Genomic DNA, 17613 nt, shown 5'->3' with positions numbered 1-17613 from the left:
TTTAATGAGTATAGCTGTCTCTGTAGTCTCCCACTGTGATGACATTTAGCTGGGAAGTAGATCCTACATTTCATTTCTGTTACTTCATTGTGAACTCAATATGAAAGTTATCACAACAAAAGGAAACGCTGCTTCTGACATTTTTTGGCTTACTGTGTCTGTAATCTGTCCGTCTGTCCACGGTTCACAAGAATCAATCATTTTAGTAAAAGTTATACACTTATATTAAACTTACATGATCAAACTGTGCTCAAAGTTGAGACCACATTTGTATTTTATTTATTTAAATGAGAAATAACCTGTGATTGACCACGTTGGTTGGTTGTCAGTATCCATTCCATGCATTTCCTCTGATTTGGTTACAGTTTGATTTCCTTGCTATTCTTTAGGCATAGTTGCTGTACAATAACTCCTACATTGATATGCACAGAGATGAAGACATCACATTTTTTCCAATGCCAATTGGGAAAAAAAAAAAAGGAAAAAAAAAACATCAGGCTGGTGCAACTTTGCAGACTCATAGCCTGCAGGATCATATTTGTGCATATATTTTGTGGCTACGCAACAGAATCCACAAAACACAGATGATTTGTTGGATTTAGCCTTCAGCTGTTTCAGAGAATTGATATGTAGAGCTTTTCTGTTGACAGCAGAGATGAGCTGAAGTTGCTTTCACTACATTGGGCCTGCACTTGCATAGTGTTTGCTTGAATAAATCCTGAAGGCGATATTGACTATGACAAAAACTGAATTGTAACTGGCTAAGCAGTTATGGACAACAGAAAAAGTCATTCTTGATTGATTTCTGTCAATCTAAGATACCTGCACATACCTGCAAATGCACTGCAGCATACCTTACATAAAGCATGTTTGTTGATGGGCAACAGACAAACTTAGTAACAATCTTGGTGTCATACGCTAGCATAACACCTCTCTCACAGACCATTGTTTATTAAATTAGTTATTTATCTTTGATTCTCTTCCACAGTGTGTCTTTTGTCCTGTCTATTATTGTAGAGTCTTTACTCTAGGTGCTTTTTCAATGTATAAATTGAATCGAAAGAAGTTTACCTTTGTGCAAAAGGCTTTGTAAATAAAAATGAGTCGGTCGCATTGATTTTCGTCAGACATGTGTGCCTCTATTGGTGAGGCCTGTCCTGTTCTTTTAGCACATCATCATGCATGCAAAGTTAACTACCTAACTGCTAAATCCCTGCAGTATGTTTAATTCCACATGGTCTATTACACTTGAAAGGCAGTTTCCTGGATCCAGCCCTGCTGGTTAACATTAGCACCTGACCTCTTGTTTCATGCTGAAAGAAGGAAAAAAAAAATTCTGGGAAAGCCCTTCATTAACATTTATGGGAAACCTTTTGGCCCATATTGTCTTTTTTTCCTTTTTAAGATTAAAACACATACTCCTTTTCCTAGTTTTCCATACCAGCCCCTCCCATACATCACATGCTGTTGGCTGTTTTGGGAAATCCCTTATAATGGGCAGTTTGTCTATAGTTTGCCTGGCAAACTGTAATTTTTTCCCCTTTCGGATCACATCCATTGCATTCTTTGGAAAAAGTGGGTGTAACTGTGTGTATGGTGTTTTCTTTCTGCAGAACGCACTGTGTTTCCAGACTCTTTTTAGTATTCTGGACGGAGCAAAGAGGAACAACCGCTGGAACACCTCAACAATGCAAAGAATGCAGAAATGAAAAGCTATCAACAGATTTTCTTACAATCTAGACAGTATGCGTCAGACAGTGGCCAAATATTGTGGTTATATAAGTTTGCAGCTAAATTTGGCTTTATTTTCATGCAAATATTCTGAACATTAATAGCCTGAACAAAAATTAACAGTATCGGCAAATGTGTGGAGGAAGGATTTTTAACGAACCAACTCTTGTCACTCAGGATTCTCATGTCCAGCGAGTTTCAAATTCTCTGACTGCCTCTATCCTCCCTCCTCGCGTCTGTGGCTTTCCTGACCTTTTAGCTCGGGTTTCCTCTCTCCCAGTCGGCCAGCACCATACACTAAGAGGACTCCCTGTGTGGGAGGAAAGAGAGCGAGGGGAAAGCCTTTGCAATAGCTTCAACTAAACATGAGTCACCCAAAGCATCTTTTCTTGACTCGTCCGCGGCCGTGCACTCCTAAAGCACCATATGCATTTTTCCTCTTCTGGAAAAGGCAGTGGTGGGTCAAGTCATTGGCCACATAAATTCAGACAAACCTTCACTGTGTGTGTGTGTGTGTGTGTGTGTGTGTGTGTGTGTGTGTGTGTGTGTGTGTGTGTGTGTGTGTGTGTGTGTGTGTGTGTGTGTGTGTGTGTGTGTGTGTGTGTGTTTGGTCGGACATTCCGTTCTGTAGCGTACCACGGGCCTTGCAAATGTTGAAACAGCTTAAATATGTGGGAGCTCTGGGTATTTTTACTTTGGCTTTCCATGAGCCTCAACCCATGGAACTAAAACAAACTCAACGGTGATTCCTACTCAAATCATCTCAGCTAAATCATCTCAGCTGAATCATCTTTGGTACATGTAAGACAAATGCCAAGTTTTGATTGTCTAAGGGTAATGAGCTGCGGTTATACCACAGAGCTCGGAAAGCCTGGCAGGTTATGGGAAATGATTTCTGGTGACATTTGTCAGGCATTATAATTTCCACTCAACTTTTGATCCATCTGTACTTCCACAAAACCTCCATTTCACATGACTACTGACGCATATTACCATAATACGTCAATTCATTGTTTTTGAATGTCCTTCATAATTGTCTGATTTAAATGTTTATTAACAAACTCCAGTCAGTTCAGGCAGCTCGCAATACTTTCCAGGTGGTTGTAGGAGCATACTGCTCTGTTTTTCTGTCTGCATTTTGCAACCTTTTGAAATTTAGATAGTAATGTATTTGTCCTGCTCAATATAATACAATGGTAACGCAATGATATTGTACAAAGAGGCGTCCCTTTTGGTCAGGATAGAATTCCCTTCCAATAAAAGGTCTTGTGTCTGTGGTTTATCTTCTACAGGGAAATAGTTTTTATAACCTTCATGAACCCCACCTGTACTGGGTTGGGTAATACTGGCAAAATGTGTGTTTTTGTTGAGAACTCAAGCCTAAACTGCTAAACTCTATAAAATAATGATCATTCACACTGTTATAGATATGAAACAGTTTTGCTTCCTTGATCCTTCCGTGATACCTTTACATTATTTCCAATGATATTGTGATTGTAGTGAGTTTGTAATATCACAGACTGGACACACAGAGACAACAAATATACTCCAAAATTCAAATAAAAGATTGTGTGTTTAAATAAAAAGGAATATAAGAGAGGAACTTAAACCAGTAACAGTGCGTATAGTTAAGTGTGTGAGCAGAAAGGTGATGAAATGTTGCATAGCACAGAACAAAAATCAAACTCATGCAAACTCATGTCTCAGGGAGCAGAGCACGTGTTTTGAGATGTCACTGACTCAGATGTCCCAGCACAGTTTCAAGAGCATCGAGAAGCTTCCAGGAGCCAGCCCGTTACTCTATGAGAGCTGGAGAGAGCCAAAGAAGCCCCTTAACCCATCAGCAGGATCAGTATATTCTACTTTGTACAAGAGCCGGGGCAGGATGAGCCGTGCCAGAGCCCTACAGAATGACCTCCAGGAGGGCTACTGGTGTGAATGTCTCTGACCAAACAATCAGAAACAGACTTCATTAGGGAGTGAACTGAGAGCCAAACATCCTATAGAGGGCTCACAGCCCTGGATGATGGAGTCCGATTGGCATTTCCCTTACAATGCCATAATTACAATACCGCCACAGAGCAGGTTCACCCTGAGCACATGTGAAAAACATGAAAGGATCTGGAGAAGCTGTGAATAACTAACATTATTCGGTTTGACCAGTTTGGTGGTCTGTCATTAAGGGACGCACAGACTTCTACAGGCTAGGCACAGCACCCTGACTGCCATTAGGTATCAGGATGAAATCCTTGGACCCATTGTCAGACCCTACGCTGGTGCAGTGGATCCTGGATTCCTCTTGGTGCATGATAATCCCTGGCCTCATGTGGCGATAGTATGTAAGCAGTTCCTGGAGGATGAAAGAATTGATACCACTGACCGGCCTCCATGCCTGCCTGACCTAAATCCAATAGAATAATCTATTTTTATCTCTTCAGGTTAATATTACTATACTATGCATAAAAAGATCATCAGCAAATGCAAATTGTACTCCGTAAAAACTGATTATCATTTTGGCTTTTATTTTTCTTTCTAATTGATGCCAGTTTTATGATCTTATTCATGTATGCCATTCAGCTGGGGAACATGCTGCTGAACCCAGTCAGCCATCACTGCACTCAGACTTTAATGTGTAATTGATCTTCTCTGTGGTAGCTGCTTTTGTCCTTCAGTTTTCAGTGCTGTTATTTTTTTTTGATAAGATACTGACCACTTTAGCTAGGGAAGGGGTAAAGTGTACTTGCCCCTGAGGTGGGAAAGATTATTGGGTTTTTTCCCTTGTTTGGGTGTAGAGGTCCAATCAGTGGGGGTCAAACCCAATAAACATGGAGGAGTGTTGCCAAGTCAAGATGTATTTACTGAAGGCCCCCTCTGGTTTACCCCAGAGTGAAGACTCACGTAAGTTTGTAACCAACCACGTCCATACTGCTGCTTTCCAATAGCCTGCAGCTCTCCTGTATTTGTGGAACCATCACAGTGAGAGGTAGACAGCAGATTGGAGCGAGTGCTTTATTTGCTCTGAGACAGACATTGGACTTGTCAAACGGGCTCTTATTTCTGCTTATTTTTACAGTACTCAGCTCTGCTTCAGTCTCTCTGTGAGATTGCACTGTGACCAGCAAGGTGTCACAACACAAAACGCTAATTGAGTCAAACCTTTTTTGTGGATGAAGTTTCTCAACATTTCCTTTTAGCGTATTACTTCACCTGAGCAACATATTAACGTCACATTTGACAGGCTTCTAATCCCATCGATGTGTTTGCTCTTCTGCAGACAAATGTGCTTGGCCCTGTTCCATGATAACAGATAATTTCAGAGGCTAAGAGTGTTATCTAAGAGGGATTCTTTATTCAACGGATGTACTTCTTAATCTCCCGTCATTTCTAGTTATACTGCTTATCAGTTACACTGAACAAACCTTTGAGGATGTGGAAGAGATTTTGTAATCACATTGGCTTTACAGTTCACTTGGTGAAAAGATCCTTAAATCTTCTGTCGACTAGAGGTAATTCAAGGGATGTATTTATTTTTAATAGACACTGTGTTAAAAGTCCATCTTATTTATTATTAGTTATTATTATTAATCTGAAAAATAATCAGTGTATCATGTACAGTCACTAAAGCATTAATAGAAAGCTAATTGCAGAAAAGTCTCAGTTTATGATCAAGAGGTTCCTTATACCATATTATGCTGTTTTGAACTATAATGTGTAATTTTATGAGGATTGCTTTTCTCTGCTCTTCAAGCGTAATTATTTTTCACAGAAACCATATTCTTTTCAAAAGCTAAAGACACCCAGTTTAACAATCACACACATTGCCCTGCGTTTTGACCCTTTGAAAGAGATTTTTGTAATGTTGGCCTAGCTTTAAGGTCCCACCTTTTCAATTTACTTTTTCTTTTTTACACCAATCTCAGCCCATGCCCGACTACAGTGTGTCGCTTTCTTCCTCAGAGCTCTGACATTTTGGCAGACCCAAGTAAAAGCTATCTGACAGTGGAGTAGGTTTGGCTGCAGATGCTTTTTTAATAAGGCAGGCTGCCAGAACCTTGTGGTGGATGTAGGGCAAGGGTCTCGTGATCTGCTATTGTTAAATGTGCAAGCCTTTGTGTTGACCTACTTTTTTTTTTAGCATTTATGTAATCCTAAAGCTAAAGGAGAGTGGGTTGCAAAAAAAGAGAGAAGATGTCATGGCTTGGTTAACCACAGGTATGTTCCAACATACATCAAGGATTTGTTTAGGTAATGCAGAGACAGGCCACAGAGGATTTGTTTTCTTGTGGCTGCACAAGAAATGAGTTTTTGTCATTTCATGCTGTTGTTAGCCCTCAACGTTAGCTTCCTTTAAGAATGTGCCATTTGACCACTTTTGCAGCATCAGAGTGGGCACATTTTCCCATGTATGCACCCATCTGTGATGCTCTGTATGTCTCCTTTTGTCAGTTTTGTCTAGTCGTTTGGACTAAAAGGCAGTCATTAGTCCCATTTTGTGCTCTGTTGTCTTTGAACATCTCTCTGTGTTTGGCATTTGCTATCTGCCACGATCGTCATCTGCGTCCCGGATGTCCAGCCAAATTTTCAGCTGTGACGCATAAGGCTCCCTGTTCAAACGCGCGTTCATATGTCACTGCAAGCAATCCTCATTTTTCTTTATTGACTTTTTGTATTGAGCTATTTGAATTAGAGACTGGTTGTTTATTATTATGAATCCTTTCAGGTTCCAAGAGAAATGTTAAGGCTGCTCCTATTGTATTGATGGATTAAATTACATCGTAATCATCTGAGTCTGCAGATTCCCTAAGCTCTGTGGAACTTTTCAGTGATTTAGCTGTACTGTCCACTCTCGATAACTTTGCAGCTGGCACCTGTTTTTAGTTTACCTGATAAAATGCCAGCTATTGATGAGGTCAGAATTATTAACTCCAACTATGAAAATGTAATTCTTTTTAAGTGTTTCCCAAGTGCTGTTAAACGGAGCGAGGATTTTGCAACATATTTTGGATGCTTACATTATTTTAATTTGCACACAGAAACAAAATTATTTAATAACAAACAAAACCTAACAGTCAGTTATGTCACAATTCCAGCAAGCAATCCAAGCCATTCTCTAGGTTTGGTGGTCTACTGGAATGGACCTTGGTCTTCAGTTCTCAGATTTTAAAATGGGATTCAAGTCAGGGCTTTGTGCAAGTCAGTCAATTCACTTTGGGTTTCTGGAGGTAGTTCTTCACCAGGAGTGATATATGTTTTGAGTCAATGTCATGTTGGAAAACAAAATGACAGTCTAGACCAGGGGTCAGCAACCTTTAACACCCAAAGAGCCATTAAGACGCGATTTCCACGCAAAAGAAAACACTGGGAGCCGCAAATACTTTTTGACATCTAAAATGAAGATAACACTGTATATATTGTTTTTTTACCTTTATGCTTTGTGTGAACCACTAAGGTCTATTGCTTGTGAAATCCATGAAGTGCTACAGAGAAAATTACATTTTATTTATGTAATTAACATATTTTGAACTCTTAAAAAAATATAACAAAAGGAAAGACACCCAGTGATTATATATATATATTGGAAACGCGTCCTATGATTTATTTTGATTATGCCATAATGCTTTCTAACGTGGCAGCTCAAACCTTTGGAAATTCGAAGATAACCCTCAGTTTTAACTTTTTTACAAAGTTAAAACATATGATTGCATAGCAGTGGTTTCTGCTAGGGTTCAATTAAAAGGTTTTTCAGGGGGCTAATAATATTGACCCTGGTAATTTTTGTTTTTTTTTAATTAATTCTGTTATTTTCTAAAGAAAACTGGTATATTTAGAAACAGTTTGATGAAAAACATTTCCTCTTCTAAAAACAGCATTTGTGAAATTTCTGACAACTCTAAATTCAGTAGGAGGGGTAATAACTTTCATCGTCTCTGTATATCTTCTCTGAGATTGTGGTCACCCAAACAGAGTTAAACTACAAGAATATCCTCCACCAGTGTTGTATTTTGGACTTTAATGAAAAATGATCCACATCGAACACTTATGTTTTTTATGGATTCTTTTACCCATTTTCCACCATGTTTCATAATCTTCACCATTTTTGATTTTGACTAACCGCAGACAAGCAACAACAGCTTGATATTGATCATAAATTGTCTGACCACAAGAGACAAACTGAGTGTATGTATGTGTTTTTGCTGATTATTTTGCCAGTTTGGAAGATTGCCAGTGTAGTGTTTAGCATGGTGTTGTGCTTGTTATGCCTCTCCTAAGCAGTCAGAGGTAGAAGAATGAAGATAAATATTTTTCCATTTATGTTATTTTTAACTGTTTTAACGGAATCTTCAACTATGTCAAATTCATCCAAACCAAGATATCAGAAAAATAATAGTTTGTAGCCAAACCACAAACCACCTGGCACTACATGCCAACTTTTTTATGTGCGTTATAAACTGACAAACAATACCAGTTGACTGTCACTCCACCTCCTTGTGTGTTAGACTCTCAGGAATGCTGTATCCCTATTATACTGGAGCGTGGGACTCTGTTGCCTGGTGTAGGGAGGCTAGGATGACCCCCAGGAATGCTATTGTTATGTACTCAATTCCCTTTCCAAATGCACTGCGCTCTATCAGACTGATGGTCCTTTTTAGCAGAATGCGATATCCACGGGTACCAGGGGCGAGAGAAGGGAGAATTGGTCCATAAAAAGCCTCAAATAAAGGGCTGTTCTCTCTGCTCCGTCTCCCCTGTCCTGTGCAGGAACGGCAGGAATGTGGCAGGCAGACCGACTGGCCTCGGAGCCTTCAGCCTCTAATGAATTTTAAAAGGCCTTTTTCATTCAAAGCAGGGTGCTGGCTAACAGCATGCCGCCTGGCCAAGCACTCTGGTGGGCAACGGGGAGTAGGAGGAAGGGGGAAGGGGTGAGGAGAGAATAAGGAACACAGGATGGTTTGCGGGAGGGAGAGGAGAAGGAGGACTGGCAAAGCGAGTTGGCACCTAGGCAGGACGGGTATTGGATGTCCCTCACAGTGAGAGATAATAGGCCACTCTGCATGAGAAGTCACTGTAGGAGCATTCTTGACCCTGCCACGAGGGCTTAAAGAGAATAGAGGGAATGTGAGAGACAGAAGCCCCTTTCACAGAGCCCGTTTAAGGCGGGACTGTTGCACCTTTATTCTGCCTCGACGGTCTGTGTGAAAGGTACAGAAAAGGAATGGGGACGGCATTATTGTTACGCCTTTCAACCGGCTGGTCACAGAGCCGAATCGACATCTGTCTCAAAGGGAGAGCCAGCGTGGCAAGAAATGGCACACCAGATATCAATTATGATTTTGCTGTGTGTACAGTGGCAGTAAACCTTTTTTTGGCGGGGCTTCATACTGAGTTAAGCGCTGAACAACAGTGGTGTGAAAAGTGTTTGCCCCCTTCCTGATTTCCTAATATTTTGTCACACTTGCATGTTTTAGGTCATCAAAGACATTTTAATATTAGACAAGGATAACCCAAGTAAATACAGAATGCAGTTTTTAAATGATGATTTAATTGATTAAGGGAGAAAAGTTATCCAGAACATCCTGGTCCTGTGTGAAAAAGTATTTGCCCCTCTTGTTAAATCATGAATTAACTGTGATTATCCATGTTTTTTGGAAAGCTGGGTTCAGTTTCACTAAACACTCAGGTCTGATTACTGGCAGACCTGTTGAATCCAGAAATCACTTAATCAGAACCTGTGTGACAAAGTGAAGCAGGTTCAAAGATCTCAAAAAGAAACACCTCATGCCACTATCTAAAGAAACACAAGCAAAATTACAAGGTGAATAATTTAGCTGTGTTCCAGTAGACCTACAGCAGACACAGAGATTTAAGATTTAGAAACCGCTTAGTATAATGTAATCATGTGTACCACACGTGTTTTAAGTTCTAACGTCTCAGAATACAGCTGCGATGTATAAAAATAAAGCCTCGAGACATAAATTGCAGGTTACCATATCAAAACAGAATCCTCGCTGCTCCTATCAGTCTTTATGAGAGCAGAAAAAGGGATTTTATACTCCTGGTTATGCACAGCTATATACACAAATATATTACGCAAATGAATTTGTTACAACAGGCTGAAGGGAACCTCAAAACCGGCCATCAACAATAAGCAGAAGACAGATGGAGATGTGAAAGCGGGCCGCACATGAGCCAAGAAAAACTTCCTGCCGCTGCCAACAGAGAGGTGTTTTGAAATACCAAAGCTCATAGAAAATCTATACACACACAAACACACACATGTCAGGTATTTCATATCTGGTGGGGACATCTAACTGACATAATGCTTCCTCTAGCCCCTTACCCTAACTCTAACCATCAAAAATGAATGTCTAACCCTCAACCTAACCATAACCTAATTGTAACCCTGATGCTAAATCCACATTTTGAGTCTCAAAAATGCCTTCAAATTGTGGGGACCGGGATTTTGGTCCCCACAAAGATATGAATGCACGTTCACACTAGGGCTGCCACAAACGATTATTTTGATAGTCGACTAGTCACCGATTATTTTTGCGATTAGTCGACTAATCACATCATCATCCATTGGACATACAGCGTACAGCTTATTGCACCAGCAGCATCTGCTCTTATATAACTATCATTAGCTTACAGCTTTAAGTGTTTAAGTTAAGTGCTAATTAAAAATAAAGACAAGATGATAGTTTATTAAAGTTTAATGAAGTTTGCAGATTGTTTCGGTGAAGTTTAATAAACTCCTTGCTATCTAAAATATAACAGGACACCGGAGTAAATTCTCGAGCATCTCACACTTCTGATAATCAGCTGTCTGCTTGACGTTTATTCAGCTGTGTAAAAACTATAACTTTAATCTCAGCCAAACCGATTTACTCAGGAACAAATAAAATACTAAAAAAAAGCCAAACAATAACATTTTAAGCTAAGTGACGGCAGTGGGTTTGAAAACGATTTGCCGGGAGTCCGGTGTTCTCACGGCGCTAGTGACCTAGCCCCCGGCTAGCTATCGAGCTAGTGGGTAACAGACGTCTCCGAAAACGTCGGAGCGCTTTTGAAAATATGTGGTGTCTTGATAAACTGAGCAGATATTTGAGGTTTACACAGCTACATTCTCGCCTGAAAATATGTTAAACGTTTATTTTGTGACCCGGAAAGAATAATAAGAGTAATATAAAAACTAACTAGCTGCCGCCATTGTTGACAACAGAGCTGGGCTGCGCTATGAATTCTGGGACGGAGCTACTTCTTCTTCTTCGGGGTTTAACGGCAGCTGGCATCCTTGTACATGCAGTGCTGCCATCTTCTGTTTCAGTCCGTTATTACACTCTTAAATCCTGCTACTTATTCCTGCGTCTTTTGTGATCTTACAAAGCTTCAAACGACGCGTCGACTATTAAATCAGTCGTCGACGATTTTGATAGTCGACGTAATCGTGACTAGTCGACTAATCGTGGCAGCCCTAGTTCACACAAACACACACAAACAGGTGCATGTGTTTATTGTCACTGTAGTGCTTCTTTTGAGAACGGTACTTCTAACCCAAGCAAGACTGAATCCAAAGGACCTGAAATATTTATTATTATTTGTAGAATATGAGTGATTGATTGATTGATTGATTTAAATGAGTTGCAACAACATGTTTGGAGTGTTAACTACACTTTTCTTTGTATCTGAATGTTATGAAAAGCATTTCGTCAAAAGTATAAGCATTTTGCCCCAAACTAGTGGCTAAAATCCAGAGCATCCCAGTTTTACCTGTTCAATTTTTTTTATGTTGCCAGGGGCCAATCTGTAGTGTGGGCTCTGTGATGCTCTCCACCTGCAGATATTCTGAAAGCCATATCTCCCAAGTCACTCTGGACTTGTAAGCAAGCCTGCTTCTCCCATCAGAGAACCTCACGATTCAAACCCCATTGTCCCAGACGGCAGTCCCCTTTTTAATCTGCTCCTACATAGAGTTGTTTCCCTTCTTGACTTGGTAATACTCCCCTAATCTTGACTGTGAAGATCTGTGATTGGCCAAAGTCTCCAAATACAGAAAACATTTGTACCTACGCCACTGATTTAAAGGAAAACATGTCTGTAGCCTGCCATCTTTGGGTAGGAATATATCTGTGGTGACATGTTACTAATTCATTATATTTTTGAAGTCAGATTTTTCTACAAAACCACTTTTTATTCTTGTTTTCCATTTGTACTGAAATGTAATTCAGTCATGTGAGCTTCTATGTCCACATGTGCCACACACAGAACAGCACAGCCCACAGGGCAGATGCTTTCACTTCATGGGGGCCATTATGGTTCATGTGGTGATTGGGGACCCTTTGGGTCAGGTCACATCATCTCCAGTGATTCCAGAGGAAATGCCAGAGTACTGAGGTAGTGGGATGCCTTATATAAGAAGGAAACACTGGCTGGTATGTGAGGCCCAGTAGGTAAAAAGTATGCCTGCTTACATATATAAATAGTCACTTCTTTTCAGCTTTCGTGTGCAGACCTGGCATCACTAACAGGGTTTTTTCCAACCATATCAATCAGTGTCTGAATTGACTCATTTGACTGAAGTTTTATTATGTGTGATGAATTGGTGATGGCACAAGGAAAAACTTTGCCAGGACATGCCAAGACTCCAACGCCATGACACACAAAGGCAGCATAACACATGAACCGAATAAACATCAAAAGCACAAGATGTCTCTCACCCATCTGGATCGTTCCTCGGGACCTGACTCAACCTTTTATTTCTCACATAACCTATCTACAAACCTAATTAAATAGAAAGCAGAGTGTGGCTTGGCAACGCACAAAGAAAAATGAATGGGATTAACTGTTACCTATACAGCTCTTTATGTACTGCACGCTTTTGCTGTCAGAGCTTTTAAGAAACCACTAATGAATTTGTGAACCCCAGTTTCTTGGAAGAACGCTGTGTTCCTCCTGGTTAACTGAGATGAACATGCAATATAGACGAAACATGGAGGATTCCACAGTTTTACTTCTGGAAAGTGAGTGGATTGGAAGTTTGCCATTCGGGTTGTGAATCACTGGGCCATAAAGCCACTTAGTTGTCCAAATGTCCTGCTAGGTGCTAGCGATTCCAGTACACCTGCTTTGGATGCCTTTGTGCACCACTGCCGATGTATGCGCAGGTGAGAAGGTAAATCTGTGTATTTGCAGGCCTCCCCAGTGTTATCTGGAAGCACATGGCAGTCTACCTGGATGACCTCATGCTTTGGCCTTCTGCAGTTGAAGAGAAGCAAAGGCATTATAGTGGCCAGGCTGAGGTCATAGTGAGATAGGGCCTGTGGAAACACTGATGCTCCTGCTAACATGACTGGCCTTGGAAACTACTCCCGCAGGAACCCCAAAAAACAGGACAGTAAAATCGCACTGGGCGGTCAGACAAGAGAGGAGATTAGCTGAAGGTTGAGCCAAAAACAGACCAGCTCTTTCCCCCAGGTTTTGAGTTCAGCAGAGGGGACATACAGGTGAAGTGTGGATTTCCCGTAATATTACATGAGGGAGATGTATTCCATTATATATGCTAATAATCACCAGGTGGCAGCCATCCTTACATTCCCTTCCTTTTAAGCGTATTAAAGACAGATGACCCAGAACAGAAGGACAGCAGGAAGTATTTGTGCTAAATTTGTGCTGGTCATTCACCGTACCTATTTTTCCACAACTTCTGCCTTGTAAAAGTTTTAACGCACTTCTTACAAAATGACATCATTTCATGGCTCACTGTAATGTCACCATAATCTGTTGGGGATAAAAGTTTTTTTTCATTACAAACAATCTCGTGAACCAGTATTTAGATCCTGGATCATATCATAATATTAGGAAATGCTGAAGTAGTTTACTGTAAGTCATCACAGTTCTGTTTGTTTTTTTTTATGTGCACACATGTTTTAACTTTAATTCTGTTTGTGTCCTTGTCTTTCTGCCAGACGGAGGCAATGAAAGGGGCTCTGAAGGATTTAAATCTGAACATTGTGGAAATGACTGATGAGAATGCGACACTGGATGGAGGAGATGTCCTTTTTACGGGTACGTCACTCTGCCTCTTCAATCACTGTATTTTATTGATTATTCATTAACCTTTGTCTGGTCATTCCAAACCAGCAAACTGAGACTTCCCTCTTATTTTTGAGTCCCACAACATCAATAACACCACTTCATAGATCTGAACCAGCCAAGATATTAATATATTGTGGGGATTAGAAAAATATTTTGCTGCTATTGGTCATAATCATCATCATTACCATTGCATTAATAATACAATCTGCAGTATTGTTATTGCATTCAGATGTTTAAACATATTGGCACCCAATTAGCCTTTATTACAGGTGCAGTGATAACCACTTTAAACTGTTGAATTGAATCTATAATCTTAAATGTTTATATGCAGATTACATTGCATTATAAAAGAAAGGCCTAACTCTGAGTACGCTCTGTGCCAAAGTAGACAAGAAGCGCAAGCTTTTGCAGAGCGTGTTTGTGAAAGTGAAACTAAAGCAGAGTCTAAGTGTGAGTTACTTTGAGGAGCTGTTGGGAGGATGCTATTTGAATAACCAGGTTATTCATTATTGTCTTTTATTCATTTATATCTTTTGATTAAGCTTTTAGTAGAGGTTCTTGATTAAAACATTTATTCAACATATTACAGATATAGTTTCAGTTAGGTTATTATCAGTATTGGGTAAGTTACTTTAAAATAGTAACTTAGTTACATTACTAGTTACTTCTCTCAAAAGTAACTCAGTTACTTCAAGTTACTCATTACTTTCAAAGTAACTAGTTACTAGGGAAAGTAACTTTGGTTTTACTCAGAATTCTCTTGTTAATGTGTTTCTTCCATAACTTTGCCAGTCTTCTAGCTTGCTTACTTGCCACAAGTGCACTGTGCCACCGACCAATAGAAAGGAAAAGATAATGTGCATATTTCCACGAGAGAAATCCCACGCCTGGACCGTCATTGACTGCTGCCATGATTCTAGCCTACGTCACAGTCATGTGCGCCATCCAACACATACATCCAACACAAAAACTGCAGTCGTGGTGCTTTCGATTGTACTCAGAACTCAGAAATTCTGCCTTCTGAATAGGAAGATGTAGGCAACACCAGACTGCAGATGAGCTGCATACAGGGCTGGACTGGGACAGAAAATCGTCCCGGGCATTTTGACTAGAGACTGGCCCACCATTATAGGAAAAATCATAAAGCCCTTGAATGAAAATAAACACTGTTGTGACAGTGATGTACACTGTTTTGATGGTATATATGCATCAATCTATCAATTGTTTGTTGTAAGATTCAGATAATTATTTTTTAAAAGCTAGACATTTTAAATGAGAATAAGAAAGAAAAGTATTTCTTTGTGCCCCCCATTCCCTGTTAATGCCCTACATGCCCCCCTGGCCACACTTTGCTAGACCCGCCCCTGCACAGTTACCAGCTGTCAGCTACCTAAAAAAGGATCCTGGGGTTATTTGTCTCTCAGAAACAGTTCATAACTTCCCTTCAACTCATTCATGTCACCTAAAAGGTAAACCTGTTTCTCCATCACCTGTTCAGCTCTGATGATTCAGTAAGGACATCTGGTTTCATCTTCATGTTTCCCTCTCACCAGATAACCAAACCATATCATGACCAGCAGCTTTACAGCTGTGGCTCCAGCAAACATCAGCTGATACTAGAAATTAATATTAAATAAATTCTAACAACAGCTGATCAAGCTTAAACGTGCTGCTGTTGTTTAGCGCGACATCCGCTGGTTTCCTCTTTCGGCGCAAAGTGAGCGATAAACAAACAAGAGAGCCGATCAGCTGATCATTGATCAGTTTTCATGATTGAAGTAGAAACGGGAGAGGGAGGGGGGAGAATGAAAGAAGAAGAGGCAGCTGTGCAGCAAAGACACAGAATAACTCCAGCTTTGTGTCTTTTCCATTGTAGCTGAATTACGGGACAAACTGTTCCTTTTCACCTCAATAAGAAACGCTTAATATTTTCTCTGAATACCAGACGGGACGGTTGGCAACTCTAATAACTTATGAACAAAATAAAGTTCAACATCATTAACATCATAGCACCCACCCAGCTGTATAGAAACTCCGTCATGCTAGCTAGCACGCAGTACGGAAAAAGTCAGAATAACGAAAATAAACTCCACCTAAACTTGGTTTATATCTGACCCAGAGAGACTGCAGGTCATAACTTCTTACCTGAAGTTCAGTTCACACTTGGACCGGCGGCCGCCTCGGGTCTCTTTTCCTTCTGCCTCCCTTTTCCTTCATCCACCTGCTGGCCTCCACCACTTGCTAATGTTACTGAATCTGTGGAAGCTCTGCGATGCCACCACACGAAGTAACGAGTAACGACCCTATCTAAATCCCAGTAACGAGTAACGCGTTCCTGATTTTGGCATAATAACTAGTTACCGTGCTCGTTACCACAATAATAACGTAGTTACTGTAACGCGTTACTTAATAACGCGTTAGTCCCAACACTGGTTATTATGCACATGAGAATTGGCCTCTCTTCTCATAAGACAAAGTTTGTGTGAGGTCGAGCCACACACACACATACACACATACACCTGCACACACTGTAGGTAGGCTTATGTTCTAGGTGAGAGTTCAGATATATTTGCTTGCAACTAGGGTTGCCAACTCCCTGAAAAATAAATAAGGGACACCTCGTGGCCAGGGCCGGGCAACCCAGTTCACCCTTCCCAGTGTGGTGAATTTTGTAGCTCTTTTTTTTGTGTGTGAAATTATTTTTTAACCATTTGACTTGAATTTGATTTAAGCAGATGCATATTCTTTGTGATATGACCATATGGGAAACAAATGATCATTTAGCCATTTATTTTTAGCTCAAAATGACAACATTAACACAGTAAAACAGGTCTCTTTCTTAAACAGAAGCCTGTCATGCTTAACTTTTGAGAATATAAGTAAATCTTTCTTTAAAAGAACTCTGTCCTGCTTAACTTAAAATTATATAAATTAATAGAAAACAATAGAACGAAAAATATTCTTGTAACAGTGCACATATGCATTTAGTACAATTGGCTTCAGTTGAGGTATTATTTCAGCTTTTCTAATGCTAATCAGCTGCTCCTGTTTGTAAACCCACTTGTTCCCATGATTACGCATCATAACTCATCATCATTATTAAAATATGTATTACTTTTATGTATTAGTCATCTATTTGTTGTAATCATCTATCCTTGCAGTTGTTTATTACACAAAATAAATTATATTATCACACTTCTGGCCACATAGCCCTGATATTCACTGCACATGCCCATATCCTTAACCAGAGGGTTTAAAAAAAACAAACCAATGTTTACATACCATATCTGCTTCTGCCGTGGCCTGGCGGACAAAAAATTGGTAAAGGGTTCCCCGAGCTTTCATGCCCCTCATGTTCTTCATGTGCCCACCAATAGAAGCATGCCTATGGAAAAAGTGCACTGGCACACAGTGCAGTGCGCTTTATAGTGCACTTTTCCAGCCAGGTGTTTTCCTTTTCCCATTCCTCCCTGTACTTTTGCAGCCTTTTTTTCTTTCTCTGAGCGAACAAACATTGCTGCTCTAATGCTGGGCTTACACTGTGCGATTTTTGGCCCATTTTGAGACGATTTTTGAGTCGTGTAACCGATTTGGTGATCGGCCCGATTTTGGCCTTCATCGTGCATCGTTTAGTATACGTGGGGTAACGAGAAGCGGCTGTGGTGACACAGCCGCTCACACTGCTCACGCGCAAACACGTAAACGTCTGTGAAAAAGACGGAGCAGCACGGCTGTGCAGCGTGTGATCTGGACACCAGCGATGGAGGCACAACTTGTAGAACTTTGGAA

At 40.4% G+C, this 17613-nt stretch overlaps 1 protein-coding gene across 4 annotated transcripts in view; it reads left to right on the top strand.

The window, feature by feature from the left end:
- ddah1 (dimethylarginine dimethylaminohydrolase 1) overlaps positions 1-17613 on the top strand; it is an 82599-nt gene that overhangs the window by 43617 nt on the left and 21369 nt on the right. For all 4 annotated transcript variants that reach the window (XM_085387622.1, XM_085387621.1, XM_085387623.1 and 1 more), the window contains one exon: positions 13695-13794. In XM_085387622.1, coding sequence (XP_085243748.1) covers positions 13695-13794 — 100 coding nt within the window. The remainder of the gene's footprint in view (positions 1-13694; positions 13795-17613) is intronic.

Source organism: Rhamphochromis longiceps, linkage group LG17 (assembly GCF_057381845.1).
Source record: "Rhamphochromis longiceps isolate RC_006_pf linkage group LG17, R_longiceps_female_GT1.1, whole genome shotgun sequence".
In the NCBI taxonomy this organism is placed as follows: domain Eukaryota; kingdom Metazoa; phylum Chordata; class Actinopteri; order Cichliformes; family Cichlidae; genus Rhamphochromis; species Rhamphochromis longiceps.
This window is presented reverse-complemented; position numbering and strand designations above follow the sequence as displayed.